This window comes from Colobus angolensis, unplaced genomic scaffold, assembly GCF_000951035.1.
Source record: "Colobus angolensis palliatus isolate OR3802 unplaced genomic scaffold, Cang.pa_1.0 Scaffold103, whole genome shotgun sequence".
NCBI lineage: Eukaryota > Metazoa > Chordata > Mammalia > Primates > Cercopithecidae > Colobus > Colobus angolensis.
The window spans coordinates 1,701,652-1,721,059 of NW_012111253.1; the positions used below are offsets into that span (position 1 = coordinate 1,701,652).

At 40.6% G+C, this 19,408-nt stretch overlaps 1 protein-coding gene across 1 annotated transcript in view; it reads left to right on the plus strand.

Moving 5' to 3' along the window:
• Positions 1 to 19,408, plus strand: part of SNX30 (sorting nexin family member 30) — a 140,915-nt gene that overhangs the window by 63,814 nt on the left and 57,693 nt on the right. Inside the window, exon 3 of the mRNA XM_011941859.1 lies at positions 6,209 to 6,319. Coding sequence (XP_011797249.1) covers positions 6,209 to 6,319 — 111 coding nt within the window. The remainder of the gene's footprint in view (positions 1 to 6,208; positions 6,320 to 19,408) is intronic.

The following is a 19,408-nucleotide window of genomic DNA, read 5'->3' on the forward strand; positions in this document are numbered from 1 at the left end:
TTTTAGTAGACACGAGGTTTCACTGTGTTAGTCAGAATGGTCTTGATCTCCTGACCTCGTGATCTGCCCACCTCGGCCTCCCAAAGTGCTGGGATTATAGGCATGAGCCACTGCGCCCAGCCTGCTTTTCGTTCTTTTTAAAAAAATTGTTTTGTTTACTACGGGTATTCAAAAATAGAGATAAATGTATATTTTTAAATTTTCCTAAGTTAGATCCTGAATTTCACGGAGGAAAAATTTACTACAAACTTATCTTTGGAGTTTTACTGGTCTGCCTGTTTTGTGAATACTGTGAGTCCTATAAATGTATTTCTCTCCAGAAATTCCAAGTAATGTCTCTGGCCCAATTTTAGCTGGTGTGCAGTGTTTCATTGTGAGTGTGTTTTGCTAGCCTCATTCCTGACTCTACTTTTTCCGTCTGTCCTTGTTTTTTCTTTATCTTTTTCACCTACTTCTAATTTATGTCATTTGATCGTATTTTACCTATCACTATATATTTTCTAGACCAAATTGTGGTAAAAATAAGTAAAATAAATACTGGGTCAGAGAGTGCGCGAGCATCCGTTTTTGTTGTTGTTGTTTTTTTGAGACGGAATTGTACTGTGTCACCCAGACTGGAGTGCAGTGGCGCAATCTCGGCTCACTGCAACCTCCGCCTCCCAGATTCAAGTGATTCTCCTGCCTCAGCCTCTCAAGTAGCTGGGACTACAGGCGTGGACCACCGCACCCGGCTAATTTTTGTTTTTTTAGTACAGATGGGGTTTCACCATGTTGGCCAGGCTGGTCTTGAACTCCTGATCCAGTGATCTTCCTGCCTCGGTCTCCCAAAGTATTGGAATTACAGGCGTGAGCCACCACGTCTGGCCTTGAGCATCCATTTCGTGATAACTTTTTACCTTATTGCTTTCCAAAGATCAAGCAAGATTTTCTTGCTGTATTAAGCTCCCGATGTCCTTAAAGGAGCTTTTAAAAAATGAGCATTGTGTGTGTGTGAGACTATAAAAATACTGTATGAAAATGGTATAAAATTTGGAAATAAGGGTGAATATAAAGGGAACAGTTCTCATCAGCTTTAAATTTGTCTTCTAAATTTTTAATATCCAGATATTAGCGTAAATGAAATCCTTATGTACAATTAATTTTGTATCCTCTGATTTTCCCTTAAAACAACAGGCCGGGCATAGTGGCTCATGCCTATAATCCCAGCACTTGGGAAAGCTGAGGTGGATGGATCACTTGAGGTCAGGGATTTGAGACCAGCCTGGTCAACATGGTGAAACCTCATCTCTACTAAAAATACAAAAATTATCTGGGTGTGGTGGCGGGTGCCTGTAGTCCCAGCTACCTGGGAGGCTGAGGCAGGAGAATTACTTGAACCTGGGAGGTGGAGGTTGCAGTGAGCCGAGATCATGCCACTATACTCCAGTCTGGTCAACAGAGTGAGACTCTCAAACCCACCCCCCAACCCCGCCACAAAACAACAGTGTCTTACACCCTGGTTGTGGTGGCTCATGCCTGTAATCCCAGAACTTTGGGAGGCTGAGACAGAGGATTGCTTAAGGTCAGAAGTTAGAGACCAGCCTGGGCAACATAGTGAGACCCCTATCTTTACAAAAACAAAAAACAAAAAAAGCCCCCAAAATCAGCCAGATATGGTGGCATGTGCCTGTAGTCCAGGTACTTGGGAGGCTGAGGTGGGAAGATTGCCTGAGCCCAGGAGTTTGAGGCTATAGTGAGCTATGATTGTGCCACTGCCCTCCAGCCTGGGGGACTGTATCTACTTTTTTTTTTTTAAGAGACAAAGTCTTGCTCTGTCGCCCAGGCCGGAGTGCAGTGGCGCGATCTTGACTTACTGCATCCTCTGCCTCCCAGGTTCAAACAGTTCTCTTGCCTCAGCCTCCCAAGTAGAGTAGCTGAGACTATAGGTGCACACCACCAGGCTTGGTTAATTTTTGTATTTTTAGTAGAGACAGAGTTTCACCGTGTTGGCCAGGCTGGTCTTGAACTCCTGACTTCAAGTGATCCGCCTGCCTCGGCCTCCTAAGTGCTGGGATTACAGGCATGAGCCACCATACCTGGCTCTTATCTAAATTTGAAAAAAAAAAAAAAAGTCTTACCAACAAAATTACAACCATGGAATAAATATGCCATAATTTCATTAATTGCTTTTTATTGTTGAATATTTAGGTTGCTTTGATTCTTCGCTGATTTAAATAATATTGCAATGAAGATCATTATGCAAATATCCTTGCCACAGTTTAGACATTATTTTCCAATGGTAGATTTCTAGAAGTAGAAAAGCAGTGATTAGACATAACTAAAAAGAAAATCGTAGAGACTATAGGTGAATATTTTTATAAGCTTGCAGTGGCGATGGCCTTCTTATTGATGACCCCAAAAATAGCATAAAGGGAAAATATGGATGAAATCAACAATAAAACAATGAAAAGATTCTGTATCCGACAAACCATTTGGAAATTATGATAGGCAAATGGTAATAAAGAACTTACACAAATGAAAAAGACTTGACTCACAATTTTTATTTTTATTTTTATTTTTGTTGAGATGAGGTCTTACTCTGTGGCTCACACTGGAGTGCAGTGGTACAGTCTTGGCTAGCTGCAACCTCTGCCTCCCACGCTCAAGCAATCCTCCCACCTCAGCCTCCTGAGTAGCAGGGACCACAGATACATGCCACCATGCCCGGCTAATTTTTGTATTTTTTGTAGAGATAGGGTTTTGTCATGTTGCTTAGGCTGGTCTTGAACTCCTGGACTCAAGCTATCTCCCTGCCTTGGCCTCCCAAAGTGCTAGGATTACAGGCATGAGCCACTGCACCTGGCTGGACTTACAGTTTTTAAAAAGACACCCTATAAAAGAAGAAAAATACTTACTTCTTTTGGCCAATAAGCATTTGAAAGGATGTTCAACCCCAATAGTAATTAAAGAAACAACTGTAAACAAAGATGATGTGTTATTTTTCATTTATCAGTCCACCAAAGATAACTAGTTCCTCAGAATATGTGATAAGAATATACATTGCTGTATTTCTGAAAGTAGTTTGTCAGTTAAAAAGTGTATGTACACTTTTTTCCAGCAATTCTATCTTTAGGAATTTATTTTAAGGGAATTATCAGGTGCTCAATGATGTTTACAAAAGCATTGTTTATTCATGGAAAAATTGGAAACAACTTAAATTGGGATTTGGTTTAATTATCGTGTAACCATTCAGTGGAATACTATATATGTGTTAAAAAGACTGTGTACATCTGAACTTACTGCTGTAGAAAGATGTCCAAGGTATGCTAAAGAGATACAGACAATGAGTAAATGAATGAATATTCATAGAAAAAATATGGAAACATATAAGCCATGTTGTGTTTTTCTCTATTTAGAGGAATTATGGCTGATCTTTTATTTTCTATTTATTTTTCTCAAAGTTTTAAAATAAGTATAAACCTGAATAAATAGAAGGAAAGAAAAAAAAGCCTGTTCCCCAAAAGTGAAATTGGTTGTGGCAAAAATAAACCGTGTGTTCTATTGTGCTGTCTTTTGTAGTTACCAAAAATGGTTTCAAAGTTAGAGTAGAAATATTACCTAAACTGTAATTTATGAAATGGATCTGAAAAACATAAGAGAAATGATCAGTTAATCGTGTAACCTTTTTTTTTTTTGAGACAGTCTCTTGCTCTCTTGCCCATGCTGGAGTGCAGTGGTGCAGTCTTGACTCACTGCAACTTTCTCCTCTGGGGTTCAAGCAATTCTCGTGCCTCAGCCTCCTGAGTAACTGGGATTACAGGTACCTGCCACCACACCTGGCTAATTTTTGTATTTTTAATAGAGACAAGGTTTCACCGTGTTGGCCAGGCTGATCTTGAACACGAAAATTATCTGGATGTGGTGGCGCACGCCTGTATTCCCAGCTACTTTGGAGGCTGAGGCAGGAGAATCACTTGGACCTGGGAGGTGGTGGTTGCAGTGAGCCGAGATCACACCACTGTACTCCAGCCTGGACGACAAGTGAGACTCCGTCTCAGAAAACCCTCCCCCAAAACAACAATGTCTTACACCCAATCTTGAACTCCTGACCCCAAATGATCCATCGGCCTTGGCGGATCCTGTAATCCCAAAGTGCTGGGATTACAGGTGTGAGCCACTGTGCCCAGCCAATAATCATGTAACGTTTAAGAAGGCAAAAAGTAGAGCCTTGCATCTGTTTGGTTTACAATGAAAATGAGTTGCTTTAATTTGTCACCTTTCAAAATATGCCTTTCGTTAGCCCATAATCATTGACAGGTTCTCACATGGAGCCTGGTGGGGGAGGTGGGAGGTCTTGATCTTCCCTTCCAACTGTTTTTGTTTTTTTTGAGACAGGGTCTCACTCTTTCACCCAGGCTGAAATGCAGTGGCACAGTCAGCTCACTGCAGTCTCAACCTCCTGGACTCAGACGATCCTCCCTCCACAGCCTCTGAGTAGTAGGGACTGCATGCAAGTATGCACTACCACACCTGGCTAATTTAAAACTTTTTTTCTTTTTGCAGAGATGGGATCTCGCTATGTTGTCCAGGCTGGTTTTAAACTCTAGGGCTCAAGCTGATCCTTCCTTCTTGGCCTCTTAAAGGGCAGGGATTACAGGCATGAGCTACCAAGCCCTGCTGTAACTCTCTTACTGTTGAACCTAGGTAGGGCTCAAGGAGGCTTAGTGACAAGTCAGGGATCTGGTAGGGATGCAAGAACTGCATAGGCACAGAGTCCTTCCCACGCCGCCTGTGTGGTGCGGGGATGGGAGTATCAGGCCACTTGTTCCCAATATTTCTGTCATGCTGTGCTTGAAAATTCGTCAACAGTGACTTGCTGTCTGGATTTAAGTGTTGTCTTTTTTTTCTCTCTCCAATCCTACAATGCTAATTCCTTTGGGAAAATCATCTGATAAGTCACAATTACCTACATTGAGTGAATGTCCTCACATTTCACCCTTGCAAGAACAGGGGAAGATTGTATTTCATAGGCATATGCTGGTGTTTGGGGCTTAAAGAGGGGAAACAATGCGGTTAGTTGGGGGTCAGTCCAAGACCGAGTCCTTGAACCTCACCATTTTGCTAAGACCGTGAACACAGGTTTTGGGGAGGATGAAATCATAATTTTTGATGCCAGAGCTGTTCACAGCTTTTTCTTTGATGAATGACTCTCATTCATGTGCTTAAAGATTTTCTTGGTGTTGTGAATTAAAACCGACTTTTGGCTTGAAAGTGTAAATTTATGAGATGTAGCTTGACCCATTTTTATCTTGTACTTTAATTTCTGAGAACCGTGAGACAGTCATGTAGTCTGTACCCTCATAGGGAAAAATGGCTTATGTGAGACACGATTTAATTTGGGCCAGTAAATGAGTAAAAATCTTGTTTTGGTATAAATCAACTTAACTTTATTCAACATTGATTTTCATTGTTGAAGTGCTGCAGTCACACTTCAGAAAACTTTAAAAATTGAGAAAAAGGAATGAGATTATTAATATTTTTCTGCGATACAATGGCATTTTTGTATTATTTCTAGGTTTTTTCTTATCTAAAATATGACAGTTTCAAGGTTATGGTTCTGGCAGAATGTGGCAGATTAAGCAAAACCTTTTCTATTTTCATCTAATCTGCTCTCGAAATGAGCAGTGATCTATTATCTTTACTTTTTGTTTATTTCCCCTTTGGCAAAACTTGTCAGCATATTTAGCAGAAGGTGGAGACAATTTCTTTTCACAGATTTGGATTTAGTAGCAATATCCTAAGTGGAATTTTTCTGCTAAAAGAAATTGTTAGAGTTAAGCTTGGAGGAAATGAATCAAATGTTTCTAAACAATTCTGGTAATAGTTGAAATCTATTTCCTGAGGATAGGGGAAAAAAAACTGGTGTTTTTTTGTTTTGTTTTGTTTTGTTTTAAGACAGAGTCTCGCTCTGTCACCCAGGCTAGAGTGCAGTGGCGCAATCTCGGAAAACTGGCATTTTTATTACAGCTCCTTGAATTTTTAACTGGGCTCTGTGTCCCAGACTGGTCTATTCTATGTTGGTAAACTCTGCCATTTGGCTGGTGCGTTTGGTGGCAGGAAAATGTGATCTTGCCTAGTTTGGTTATTCTAAGAGAGCTTTTTTCCCTTCCTTTCAGCCAAGATATGCTATTCCCTTATGCTTATTTTTTTTCCATTCTCTTATTTGCAGAGTACTCGGGTGGAGTTTGACCTGCCAGAATATTCTGTTCGTCGAAGATACCAGGATTTTGACTGGTTGAGGAGCAAACTGGAAGAATCCCAGCCCACTCATCTCATTCCCGTAGGTAGTAAGTCACTGCAGCTTGTTTCTCATTTGTCCTGTGTTGTCTTTCCTGAAGGGGTTCCGTCAACTCTCATCCCTTTAATTATCCCAGACTCACCCAGTGAACGTATGTAAAACATGTTAATGGACACTGTATATAATACTTCACCTATTAGGTTTTGGTTTCTGATTTGCTATATAGTAAGCCAGTTTTGCAGCTGGCTGGGCTTTTCTTTAGGCACAGGAGCAGAAATCTAGTACAGAATCCATTTCAACCACAGTTTTTCATATAAAAAGGAAACCACCTAACTCTATTTATTGAAGCAACGTGACATTTATCTACTCCAGTGCTTCCATCTGCACAGTTTTTAAAAAACAGAACCAGAGCAAAAGAAATATAAATCTTTTTTTTTTTTTTTTTTGAGACAGAGTCTCACTCTCTTGACCAAGCTGGAGCACAGTGGCACGATCTCAGCTCACTGCAACCTCTGCCTCCCGGGTTGAAGCGGATCACCTGCCCCAGCCTCCTGAGTAGCTGGGATTACAGGTGCCCGCCACCATGCCCGGCTAATTTTTGTATTTTTAGTAGAGACAGGGTTTTGCCATGTTGGCCAGGCTAGTCTCGAACTCCTGATCTCAGGTGATCCACCCGCCTCGGCCTCCCAAAGTCCTGGGGTTACAGGTGTGAGCCACTGCATCTGGCCTCAACATTTATATTGAGTACTTTTTTGACTACTTTTGTTAAAAGTAGAAATAATAATGGTTTAGCCGCCAGATGTTTCTTTGGGCCTTGGGGGCTTTAGAGCAGTTTGAGTCATAAAACTCCTCAGAGGGGCTGATTTATCTTTCAGTAAAAACCTTTATTGAATGATAACTTCCTAGCACTACCAGCTTTCTGCTACCACTGCATCTCCCAGCTTTTTTTTCCCCATGGTTAGGAAAGGCTGTGTATGTTGTGAACGCACTGGTAGCTCTCTCGGTTTTCAGGGTGAAAAGAGCCACGTTGCTAGTACTGTGATAGGAATAGTGGCTCTCACCTGGGACTCAGTTCTTTCTCAGGGCATCTCCTTTTTTCCCACATACCCTTTCTGCTCTCCGAGCCTGAAGTTTTGTTTTTTCTGTCTTCTAATCACTTAAAAACATGCCTGAAGAGGAAACAGTAGCTTTTAAACAGTTGGGAATATGCCTTAAAATAGAACCTTAAGGTGGCAAAATTGGCAGCTAGTGAATAATTTTTAAAAAATAAACGACATTTTAGAACATTATCAAAATTCCAGAATTATTGTGAAGGTAGTAGAGAGAATTCTCAAATCTCATATCTAGTATTAACGTTTTATATTAGTGTGGCACATTTGTCACAATGAGCCAATCATTATTATGGAATAAACACCATTATTAACTATCCCAAGTTCCTTTTTCTTTTTCTTTTTCTTTTTTTTTGAGATGGAGTTTAGCTCTGTCACCCAGGCTGGAGTGCAGTAGCGTGATCTCGGCTCACTGCAACCTCCGCCTCCAGGGTTCAAGCGATTCTCCTGCCTCAGCTTCCCGAGTAATCGGGATTACAGGCACACGCCACCACGCCCAGCTAATTTTTGTATTTTTAGTAGAGATAGGATTTCACCATGTTGGCCAGGCGGGTCTCAAACTCCTGACCTCAGGTGATCCTCCCACCTCGACCTCCCAAAGTGCTGGGATTACAGGTGTGAGCCACCACGCCTGGCCCAAGTTCCTTTTTCTGTTCCTACCTAGGATCCCACATTTTATCTAGCAGTCATGTCTCCTAAGGCTCTTCTTGGTTGTGACAGTTTCTCAGGCTTTCCCGTTTTTGGATGACCATGACTGTTTTGAGGAATACTAGTCAGGAATTTTGTAGACTGTCCCTCAGTTGACATGTGTCTGATGGCTTTCCCGATTGGGGTAATGTGTTTGGGGAGGAAACTACAGAGGCAAGCTGCCACCCTCATCACCTCCTATCCAGGGCACGTGCTGTCAACAGTGTGCATCACTATTGATGTGAACCTCCATCACCTGACTTGAGGTAGTGCTGGTCACCTTTCTTCACTGTACCATTACTCTTTCTCCCTGCCTTTCTGTACTGTACTCTTTGGAAGAAAGTCACTGTTTATTTGTAGCCCACACCATGCATCTGGGAGCTGCCCTCCTGGCATCTGGTGCCTGTGAGGTTGGTACTGGAAGCTCAAAGGTAAGACAGTGACACCTGCTGGTGAAACATAGTGTCTACTCTTCCATAAACACTAGAAGAGAATGGAAGAGTTTCCAGAATGCCCAAGGTGGATCCAGAATATCTTTAAGTGTGGTTTCTGATGGTCTGGAAAGAAGCAGAAAGAAGCTACTTTAGAAACAAGCAGAAACTTAATTTTTTTTCCATAAATTCTTGGTACTCACATATCTGGAGTGGAGAGAGATTTAATATGAGAGAGCCTCTCTGATTTAAGTATGAAAGTCAAACCAGAAACCAATCCCCTCATCTGCTACAAAGAATTTTATAGCAGCTTTGCTAGGAGGTGTCTGTTTGTTATTTAAGCATCATCTTCGGAAGGAAGAGAGGGTGGGTTGAGAAGGTTATAAGGAAGACAAAGGACTCCTGCCTTGGGGAACTTATCAGTTGGAGACCCAGTAAAGATGCAGAAATGTTCATTTCCCTTTTAAAAAAAGGATTTATTGAGATTTAATCTATGTAACATATAATTCACCCATTTAAAATGTACAGTTCAAAGGGTTTTAGCATATTCATAAAATTGGACACCCGTCAGCATTATCCATTTTAGTATCTTTTCATCACTCCCAAAAAGAAACCTCACATCCCTTAGCTGTCACTTACAAACACTGTATATCCCCCAGGCCCTGGCAACCACTCATATACTTTCTACAGGTTTGCCTATTTTGGACATTTCATGTAAGTGAAATGATACACAACGTGATTTTTTTGTTACTGGGTTTTTTCACTTAGCATACTTTCAAGGTTCATCCATGTTGTAGCATATATTAATATTTAATTCATTTTTATTGTCATATAATATTCCAGTTTATGGATATTACCACATTTTGTCTATTCACCCTTGATGGACGTTTTGGTTGTTTCACCTTTTGGCTATTATGAGTAATGTTGCTGTGAACATTCATGTACAAGTTTTTCTGTGGACATGTTCTCATTTTTTGGGGGGTGTATTCCTAGGAGTGTAATTGTTGAATCACACGTAACTCTATAATTGGCCTTTTGAAGAACTGCCAGACTGTTTTCAAAAGCGATGACATCAACTTACATTTCCACATGCGATGTATAGGAGTTTCTCCACATCTCCATCAATGCTGTTGCTATCTGTCTTTTGGATTGTAACCATCCTACTGGATGTGCAGTGATATCTCATTGTGATTTTAATATGTATTTCCCTAATGATGTTGAGCATCGTTTCATGTGCTTTTGGGCATTTGCATATCTTACTTGGAGAAATATCAGTTAAGATCCATTGCCTATTTAAAAATGGGGTGCCTTTTCATACTTGAATTTTCATAGTTCTTTTAAAAAATTGTATATATAAATGTGTGTGTATATATATATAATTTTTTGGGGGGGGCAGAGCCTTGCTCTGTCGTCCAGGCTGGAGTGCAGTAGCGCGATCTCGGCTCACTGCAAGCTCCACCTCCTGGGTTCACACCATCCTCCTGCCTCAGCCTCCCGAGTAGCTGGGACTACAGGCACCCACCACACATCGGCTAATTTTTTGTATTTTTAGTAGAGACGGGGTTTCACCGTGTTAGCCAAGATGGTCTCGATCTCCTGATCTCGTGATCCGCCCGCCTCAGCCTCCCAAAGTGCTGGGATTACAGGAGTGAGCCACTATACCCGGCTCCATATATATATATATATATGTAAAATTTTAAGAGGCAAGATGTTGTTTTGTCACATAGGCTGCAGTGCAGTGTTGTGATCACAGCTCACTGCAGCCTCTACCTCCCAGGATCAAACGATCCTCCCACCTCCACAGGTATGTGCCACCATGTCTGGCTGATTTTTAAAATTTTTTATAGAGACAAGGTATCACTATGTTGCCCAGGCTGGTCTTGAACTCTTGGGCTCAAGTGATCTTCCCATCTCAGCCTCTTGAATAGCTGGGACTACAGGTACCCTATGCCATCATGCCTGGCTAATTATTTTTTTTTTTGTTTTTGGTAGAGACAGGGTCTTGCTATGTTGCCCAGGCTGGTCTCAAACTTCTGGCCTCAAGGGATCTTATTGTCTTGGCCTTCTTTTTTTTTTTTTTTTTTTTTGAGACGGAGTCTCTCTCTGTCGCCCAGGCTGGAGTGCAGTGGCCGGATCTCAGCTCACTGCAAGCTCCACCTCCTGGGTTTACGCCATTCTCCTGCCTCAGCCTCCCAAGTAGCTGGGACTACAGACGCCCGCCACTATGCCCGGCTAGTTTTTTGTATTTTTTAGTAGAGATGGGGTTTCACTGTGTTAGCCAGGATGGTCTCGATCTCCTGACCTCGTGATCCGCCCGTCTCGGCCTCCCAAAGTGCTGGGATTACAGGCTTGAGCCACCGCGCCCAGCCTGTCTTGGCCTTCTAAAGTGCTGGCATTACAGGCGTGAGCCACTGTGGCTACCAGGAGTAACCTTATGTTCTTAAAATGCCATCTTGGAACCAGAAGTATGCTGGGTGTATACGTTTGTCATCTCATAACAGCAGTTCACTGTGTTTTTCTTCATTATGTAATAGTTGGAGCTGCCAGAAAGTCTTCATTTTAACTTTTTTCCTCAGTGGTTTTTAAAAGCTTTATTGAGATGTAATTGATATACACAATAGCCTTGCACATATTTAATGCATACAATTCAATAGGCTTGTATATACCCCCTGATACCATCACCACAGTCAAGGTAATAAACAGATCCATCACCTTCATAAGTTTTCTTGTGTCCCTTTGCTGTCCCTTATGTTACATGTTGCTGTAAGAACATGTAACATAAGATGTACATAACGTGTAACATGAGCATGTGACATAAGATCTCTCCTCTTACAACATTTTACAGTATGCAACACCATACAGTCATTCCCCCCTATTTGTGGTTTTGCTTTCCCTGGTTTCAGTTACCTATAGACCAAAAATATGACATGGAAAATTCCAGAAATAAGCAGTTCGTAAGTTTTATGTTATTTGCTGTTCTGAATAGTGTGATGAAATCTCATGCAGTCCGCCTAGGACATAAATTATCTTTGTCCAGTGTATCCACACTGTAGACACTGCCCACCTGTGCGTCACTTAGTAGCCCTCTTGGTTATCAGGCTGGAGATCACAAGAAGAATGAGTACAGTACCATAAGATGTTTTGAGAGAGAAAGAGAAAGGCCATATCCCCATAACACTTATTACAGAATATTATTATAATTGTTCTATTTTATTGTGAATCTCTTACTGTGCCTGATTTAGAAACTAAATTTTATTATAGGTATGTATAGGAAAAAACATATGCATATATAGGTATGTATATACAGGTGGGAAATTCACTTGAGCCCAAGAGTTCAAGACCAGCCTGGGCAACACAGTGACACCTTGTCTCTAAATTTTATTATAGGTATGTGTATATAGGAAAAACATAGTATATACAGGGTTCAGCACCATCCATGGCTTCAGGCATCTGCTGGAGGTCTTGGAACGTATCCCCCTTGGATAAGGGAGGATGACTGTATTGTTAACTGTAGGTACTTTGTACAGCAGATATCTGGAACCTATTTATGTCTTATAACACTAGCTTTATATCCATTGAACAACTCCCCATTTCCTGCTCTCCATACCCCCTGGCAACCACCATTCTATTTTCTGCTTCCATATTCGTTCAGTGGGTTTGACACTTCTTCATTTCCTGGAGCACTAGTTACACAGCAGAGCAATTTCATGATTTGATGGGTGCACTTATTAGATTTGGAAGATGAAGCAGATACGTTTAGTAAACACTTGAGTGTTTAATTTTCTCCCGGAAATTTAATGTTTACCTCAGTTTTAATGAAGGAAGGTTTCTGGAAGGATACATTTGTATTATGTACCAAGTTTTCTTTTGAGTAGTAGTAAACTCATAGGAATTAATGAGAATAAATTTGTAATGCAGCAATTGTTTTTTAATATGAAATAATAAAAACTCCATTTTCTAGTTGGTTTCTTCTTTTTTGTACTGTTAAAAATATACCTGCATTTAGCTTACTCAATGGATAAGTTAATAAGTATTGAAACATTGGTTCAACTTCCTAATGCTTTACATTTAACTGGACTTGGTGACTTGTTTTTAATCTCTATGCTTGGTGACAAGCTTTTAATCTCTATGCTCCTTTATTTGGTAGTTATTTTTGCTTAGAAGCAATATTTTCTATTAGTTTGACAAGAGCAGGAGAAATAGGCCTCTGACATGTAAATATTTAATGTGCGCTAAATATTTGTTGAATTGTTTAGAAGAAGCAAGTAAATTGCTAACGAGGATGTTGGACATTTCAGGATTCAGCAATTGAAAGATGTGTCTAGATTTCCTACCTAGAAATAGCAGCTTTCCATTGACAGTCTGCAAGAAATATGCTATTGTTTCAGATTATAAAACAGCTTTATAAACTAATACGGAATATAAATGAAAATGCTTTACTGAAGTACTGAGTACTATCTAATATCAGTATTTCAAGATTAAACCCTGAAATATTTAACAGATTATTGTAATACTTTGCAAATAGGATTTTTTTTTGCAGGATCCAACATACATATGTGTATATTCAGTTTTTAAAAATGTTTTCATTGTAGAAAGTATTAACCATATTGAAGAGATTCGGTACGATGAGTGCCCTTGAAACTCCATCACTCAGTTTCAACATTTATCAGCTTATGACCAATCTTGTTTCATCTCTGTCCGCTCCCTCACCCCTACGCCCAGGGTTTTGTGTTTTTTTTTTTTTTTTGGTTTTTTTTTTGGTTTTTTGTTTTTTTTTGAAGCGCCTTAAACAAGAGAAATTTATTCTCTTACAGCTCTGGAGTTCAAAAGTCCAAAATCAGTTTTAGTGAGCTAATATCAAGATACAGGCTAGGGCTGCATTCCACTGGAAGGCTCTAGGGGAGAATTTGTTTGCCTGTCTTTTCTAGCTCTTGGGGCCATATGCATACCTTGGCTTATGGCCTCTTTATCTTAAAAGCCAGCAGCATATGTGTCATCTTCTCTGCTTCCACCATCACATCTCCTTTTCTTAAAAAATGGAAGTAAAATCCGTATTACATATCACCATTTTAACCATTTTGAAGTATCCAATTCGGTGACTTTTAGTACATTCACAATGTTGTATGACCATCACCACTATTCAGTGTTGTACGGCCATCACCACTATTTAATCCAGAACATTTTCATTAGCCCCAAAAGAAACTTTGTACCCATTAAGGAATCACTCTCAATTCCCTCCTTTTCCCAGCCCAGCTCTAATGAAGAATGCTGTTATCAACACTGGTGGTTGTATAAGATTTTGTTTGAGTGCTTATTTTCAGTTACCTTGGCTACACAACAAGAAATGGAATTGCTGGAGCATATATTAATTCTGTGTTTAATTTTTTGAGGAATTGTTCAAACTGTTTTCCACAGTGGCTTATAATTTTATATTCCCACTAGAAATGTATGAGGGCCCAATTTCTCCACGTTTGCCAACACTTGCTATTTTACTTTAAAAATTCTAGTGGGCATGAAGAAGTAGATCCCAAATGACTTCTTTTTTAAGACAGAATCTCGCTCTGTCACCCAGGCTGGAGTGCAGTGGCATTACCATAGCTTACTGCAACCTCCAACTCCTGGGCTCAAGCAATCCTCCCACCTCAGTCTCCACAGTAGCTGGGAATTCAGGTGTGTACCATCATGCCCAGCTAATTTTTTATTTTTTGTAGAGATGGGGTCTTGCTGTGTTGCCTAAGCTGGTCTGGAGCTCCTAGCCTCAAGCAGTCCTCCCAGCTTGACCTCCCAAAGTGCTAGGATTATAGACATGAGCCACTGTGCCTGCTTCCTACAATTGATTTTTAAAGACATTTTGGCCTAAACGATATATAGACTGTCTACCTGTAAGTCCACTCCCCTTTTTGCTTTTTGTTCTCAGTGCTTACAAATTAATAAAAATACTTGGCATTTGTTAGACATCTGCTGTGTGCTTGGAACTGTGTTGAGCTCTTTTCATTTACATGATGTGATTTACAGACTATAGATGGACTTGATTTCACCAGTAACCCAGATTCCTATGTGTAAACAACCCAGACAGTAATAGAGGTGAGGCTGAGAGTAGGTGTGTCCCATTAAGGAATCTTGAAATAGGAAGTTTCTGCAGCTACATACATTTGGAAATGATAACGCTTATGACAGGAGGAAATTCTGCTTGCAGGAGGATTCACTCTAAGGTTCCTTTAAATAGCAAGTTCCCCCAATTGATGAATCGTAGCTTCAATGTGCTCAATCTGAAGAATGGACCCCTAGAAAGATGACATTCTAATGTCATCTTTATGTTAAATGAGGCACTCCTAACCACTTACTTGTGCCTCAGGCCATTCTCTCAAGTCCTATTCAGCAGAAGCAAATGAGAGTATCCTAACGGGGCTCATGAAGTGATAACAGGAAAATATCCACTGGATTTGGTAATTAGAAAGTCATTGGCTCTCAATTTTAAAAGGGCCGTTTCTGAGCTGGGTGGGGATAGGGCAGAGAAACCCAGCGCTGAAGGCGGTATCACAGCCGGTTTTGTTTTGAGGGTTGGAGGAAGGCTGGGGGTTGAGAAATCAATGGGATAGAGTGAAGTCAAGATAAGTGACTCCTTTCAAAAAGATAGAATGAGCCAGGAAGGAGAAGGGAGAAGATACAAGGTCAAGGGGTGATTGGATTCATATTTTTTAGGAAGAAACACCAACCATATTTTTATAGATTCTGGGAACAGAGCTGGATGGACAGGAGATGTTGAAGATACAGAGAAGAGATAAATGACAGGTGCACCCTAATGAACAAATGGGTCAAGGACACAGATGGAGTGCTTAGCTTTAGGGGAGGAGGGGTTGTTGTCCACAGGGACTAAGGAATGGAGGTGAGGGTGATGCCCAGTGGATGGGCTTCTGTGGAGGAAGCAAAATAGGAAATTTCCATCTGATGCTCTTACACCTGGTTCTCACTCAGAAAAACAGTAATCTGCTTAGCATGAAAAGCTGGATTATGAGAATGGCTGCCTAAAGGAACAGGGGAGAGAAGAACTGACCAGAATAAAGGAATTATCCTGAAGGACAGCCATATCCCATTAAGATAACTTCTCGGTGCTTTGGACTGGGCCAGCATGGGGCTGAGTGGCCCGTTTGTCTGATCCAGCACTGCATTTCGAATATTCTACTCAAGCGTGAGCTCTGCTGGGTGTCACACGTGGACATGTTATCCTTGTGTGGCTCTGTAATTTTATTCCTGATTTGATTCCCCTCTCTTCTTTCATTTACAAACCTTTCCACTGTGTCCTTTGGAACTCCTGCTCTGTTGTAAAGAATCCCCCAGTATTCTTAGCATCTTCTCTGAATATTCCCACCATGTCAAGGGTGAAATGAACACTAGATGTCCCTGAAGATTAGTAGTCCCCTGAAGCTGCTGCCAGTCTTACAACAAAGACACCCAAACTTGTGTGTGTTTACCCTGTGGTAGGAATCATTCAAAGCACTTTGAACATATTAGCTAAGTTAGTCCTCATGACAACCGTATGAGGTTGATGCTGTTAGTTTTTTTTTTTTTTTTTTTTTTGAGACGGAGTCTCGCTCTGTCACCCAGGCTGGAGTGCAGTAGCGTGATCTCAGCTCACTGCAAGCTCCACCTCCCGGGTTCACGCCATTCTCCTGCCTCAGCCTCCCAGGTAGCTGGGACTACAGGTGCCGCCACGTTGCCCGGCTAGTTTTTTGTAGTTTTTAGTAGAGACGGGGTTTCACCGTGTTAGCCAGGATGGTCTCGATCTCCTGACCTCGTGATCCGCCCGTCTCGCCTCCCAAAGTGCTGGGATTACAGGCTTGAGCCACCACGCCCGGCCGATGCTGTTAGTTTTTACCTAGCAGCAACTTCTTGAGGTACCAAGAGATGTATAGAACTTGACCGAAGGCAAACAGCTAGTAGGTGGCAAAGTCGAAAGATAAACCCAGGAAGCATGGCATCAGAAACTTTACTCTTGACAACTAAAACATACTTTCTAAAGCTCTTTCAAGTTGAGGGCACTCAATTCCCTCATACTCCAAATACTTCTTTTCCAGGGCGTGGGGTGTTGGTGTTACCAATTCCTAAATCTTTTCAAGGTTATGTGTTCTAAATCTAGGTTTACTAGGCCTACTCCAAGTAGCCTAGTGTTCTGCTTTTTTGGGTTGGCTAAGTCCACTAATCCTTGTTGCTGTGTCTTATTTCTGGTTTGTTTTTGTCCTTCAGGGTTTATAATTTTTAAAAATCCTCTTTATTGCCATATTATGGGGGTTTGAGGAGGTTGTGAAGTTAAATGCTTGTGTTTAATGTCCTACTTTGAACTGGAACTGCTAGGTTGGTTTAACATTAGAAAATATATTAATTTATACCACTTACCGTATTAAAGGAAAAAGCATGTGATTGTCTTGATAGACCTACTTGGCCATCCTTGTCTTGGTTTATTCCCTAAAGAGACTTGCGTTTTCTAAAGAGGGTGCATCTGCATGAGTGTTCACAGCAGCATTGTTAGTAGGGCCACAAAGCTGTAAACCATTCACACGATCATGCACATGTTCATAGGCAGGAGACTAGGTGGACAGTTTGTCATACAGTCAGTTATATAGCGCATGACTGTGGAATAGTAAAATTATTTTCCTGTAGCTAAACATGCATCAATATGGATAAGTCGCAGAAAGATAATATTGAATGACAAAAGCGAAGTATACAGTTGTGTACTGCATAATGACATTTCAGTCAGTGGTGGATGGCATATAGATGGTGGTCCCATGAGATTATAATACTGTATTTTTACTGTACGTTTAAATATGTTTTCTACATTTAAATATGTTTAGATACCCAAGTACTTGCCATTGTGTTGCAGTTGCCTGCAGTAGTCAGTACAGTAGCATGCTAGGAGCAGTAGCCTATACCGTATAGCCTCGGTGTGTAGTAGCCGCACCATCTAGGTTTGTGTAGGTGCACTCTATGATGTTCACACAATGATTGAAATCACCTGACAGTGTATTTCTCGGCGTATATCTCTGTCATTAAGTGATACATTAACTGGAGTTTTATTTTTATAAACTTAAAAAACAAGTTCAACGAACAGCACATTGTTTTAAAACTGAAACTTAGAGGGGGAGCAATGACCAAAAAGTTGAGGATTGTAATTCCCTCATGGGGGCAGGGATAAGTAGAGATCTGATCAGGGATCTGCTGACAGGGAGCTTTGTCAATGACACTGTTGTGTCTGTCAAGTTGGGTGGTAGATTAATAAGTACTGGTATTATTCTTATGCTTTATGACTTTGATATATATATAATATGCTCTTTTATTGTGCTAAAAAAACTTAGCACCGTTTTATAGTCTACAATTCAGTGGCGTCAAGTACATTCACAATGTTGTGCAACTATCACCACCTTCTGAAAGTTTCAAAATCACCCTGGAAGGAAACCCTGTCCCATGAAGTAGTCACATCTCATTTCCTCCAATCTCTCCAGCCCCTGGCAACCACTCATCTACTTTCTGTCTCTATGGGTTTGCCTATTCTGGACATTTCACGTGAATGGAATCATATATATGGACTTTTGTATCTGGCATCTTTCATTTTCCATAATGTTTTCAGGATTTTTCCACGATGCAGCATGTTTTAGTACTTTTTTTTATGACCAAATAATAGTCCATTGCATAGATAGGCCACATTTTGTTTGCCCATTCACATGTTGATGGACATTTGGATTGCTTCTACCTTTTAGCCATTGTAAACAGGGCTGTTATGACTATTTGTGTACAAAATTTTGTTTGAGCTTTCAATTCTTTTTTTAAAGTTTTTAAAAATGTTTGTTTGTTTGAGATGAGGTCTTACTCTGTAACCCAGGCTGGAGTGCAGTGGTGCAGTCTCTGCTCACTGCAACCTCCCCATCTTGTGAGCCTAAGCTGTCTTCCCACTCAGCCTCCTGAATAGTTGGGACTATAGGTGCAAGCCACCATGCCCAGCTAATTGTTTTTATATTTAATATTTCTGGTAGAGAGGGGGTTTCACCATGTTGCCCAGGCTGGTGTCGAACTCCTGAGCTGAGGCAATCCACCCGCGTTGGCCTCCCAAAGTGCTGGGATTACAACGCCCAGCCTTGCTTTCAGTTCTTTTGGGCATAAACGTGTGAGTGGAATTGCTGAGTTAAGTGGTAATTCTGTATTTAACTTATTGAGGAACCACGAAACTGTTTTCCACAGTGGCTGCATGTTTTACATTCCCACCAGCAATGTATAAAGGTTCTGATTTCTCCACATCCTCACCAACACTTGTTTTTGTTTTAAGATTATGGCTATCCTAGTAGGTATGAAATGGCATCTCATGATGGTTTTGACTTGCATTTCCCTGATGACTACTAATGTTAAGCATCTTTTCATGTGCTTCTTGGCCATTGGATATCTTCTTTAGAGAAATATCTATTAGATTTAATTATCTATTTTTTAAGTGTACAATTTTAAAAATATTTCATGGCTCAAATATTTTAAAACAGGTGCATGGCAGATACTTCTTTTCCCTGTGGTAGTAATAATAAAGAAGGCTTTTTAATCAAGCAGTTGATCAAACTGCTATGGAAACAGATTAAAAGCTCAAAGATCCCTTGGTAGGCAGGTAGTTTTAAATTGCCGACAGTATTGGCTCTAAGTCAGTATAATAGAGAAACGTATTTGAGTAAGGGGAATAAAGGAAATTACATTTTAAAGAATTTTTTAGTATAAACCTAAACCAAAAAATTGGCTTATAAAAGGTATTTTTTTTAGATATATGACTTTACCTAATTTATTCATTCACCAAATATGAATGGGGAATGAAGTACTGGGAGCAGAAGCTTAAAATATTTAAATATATTTTTATGTGGTTGATGCCTGCCTGCCTG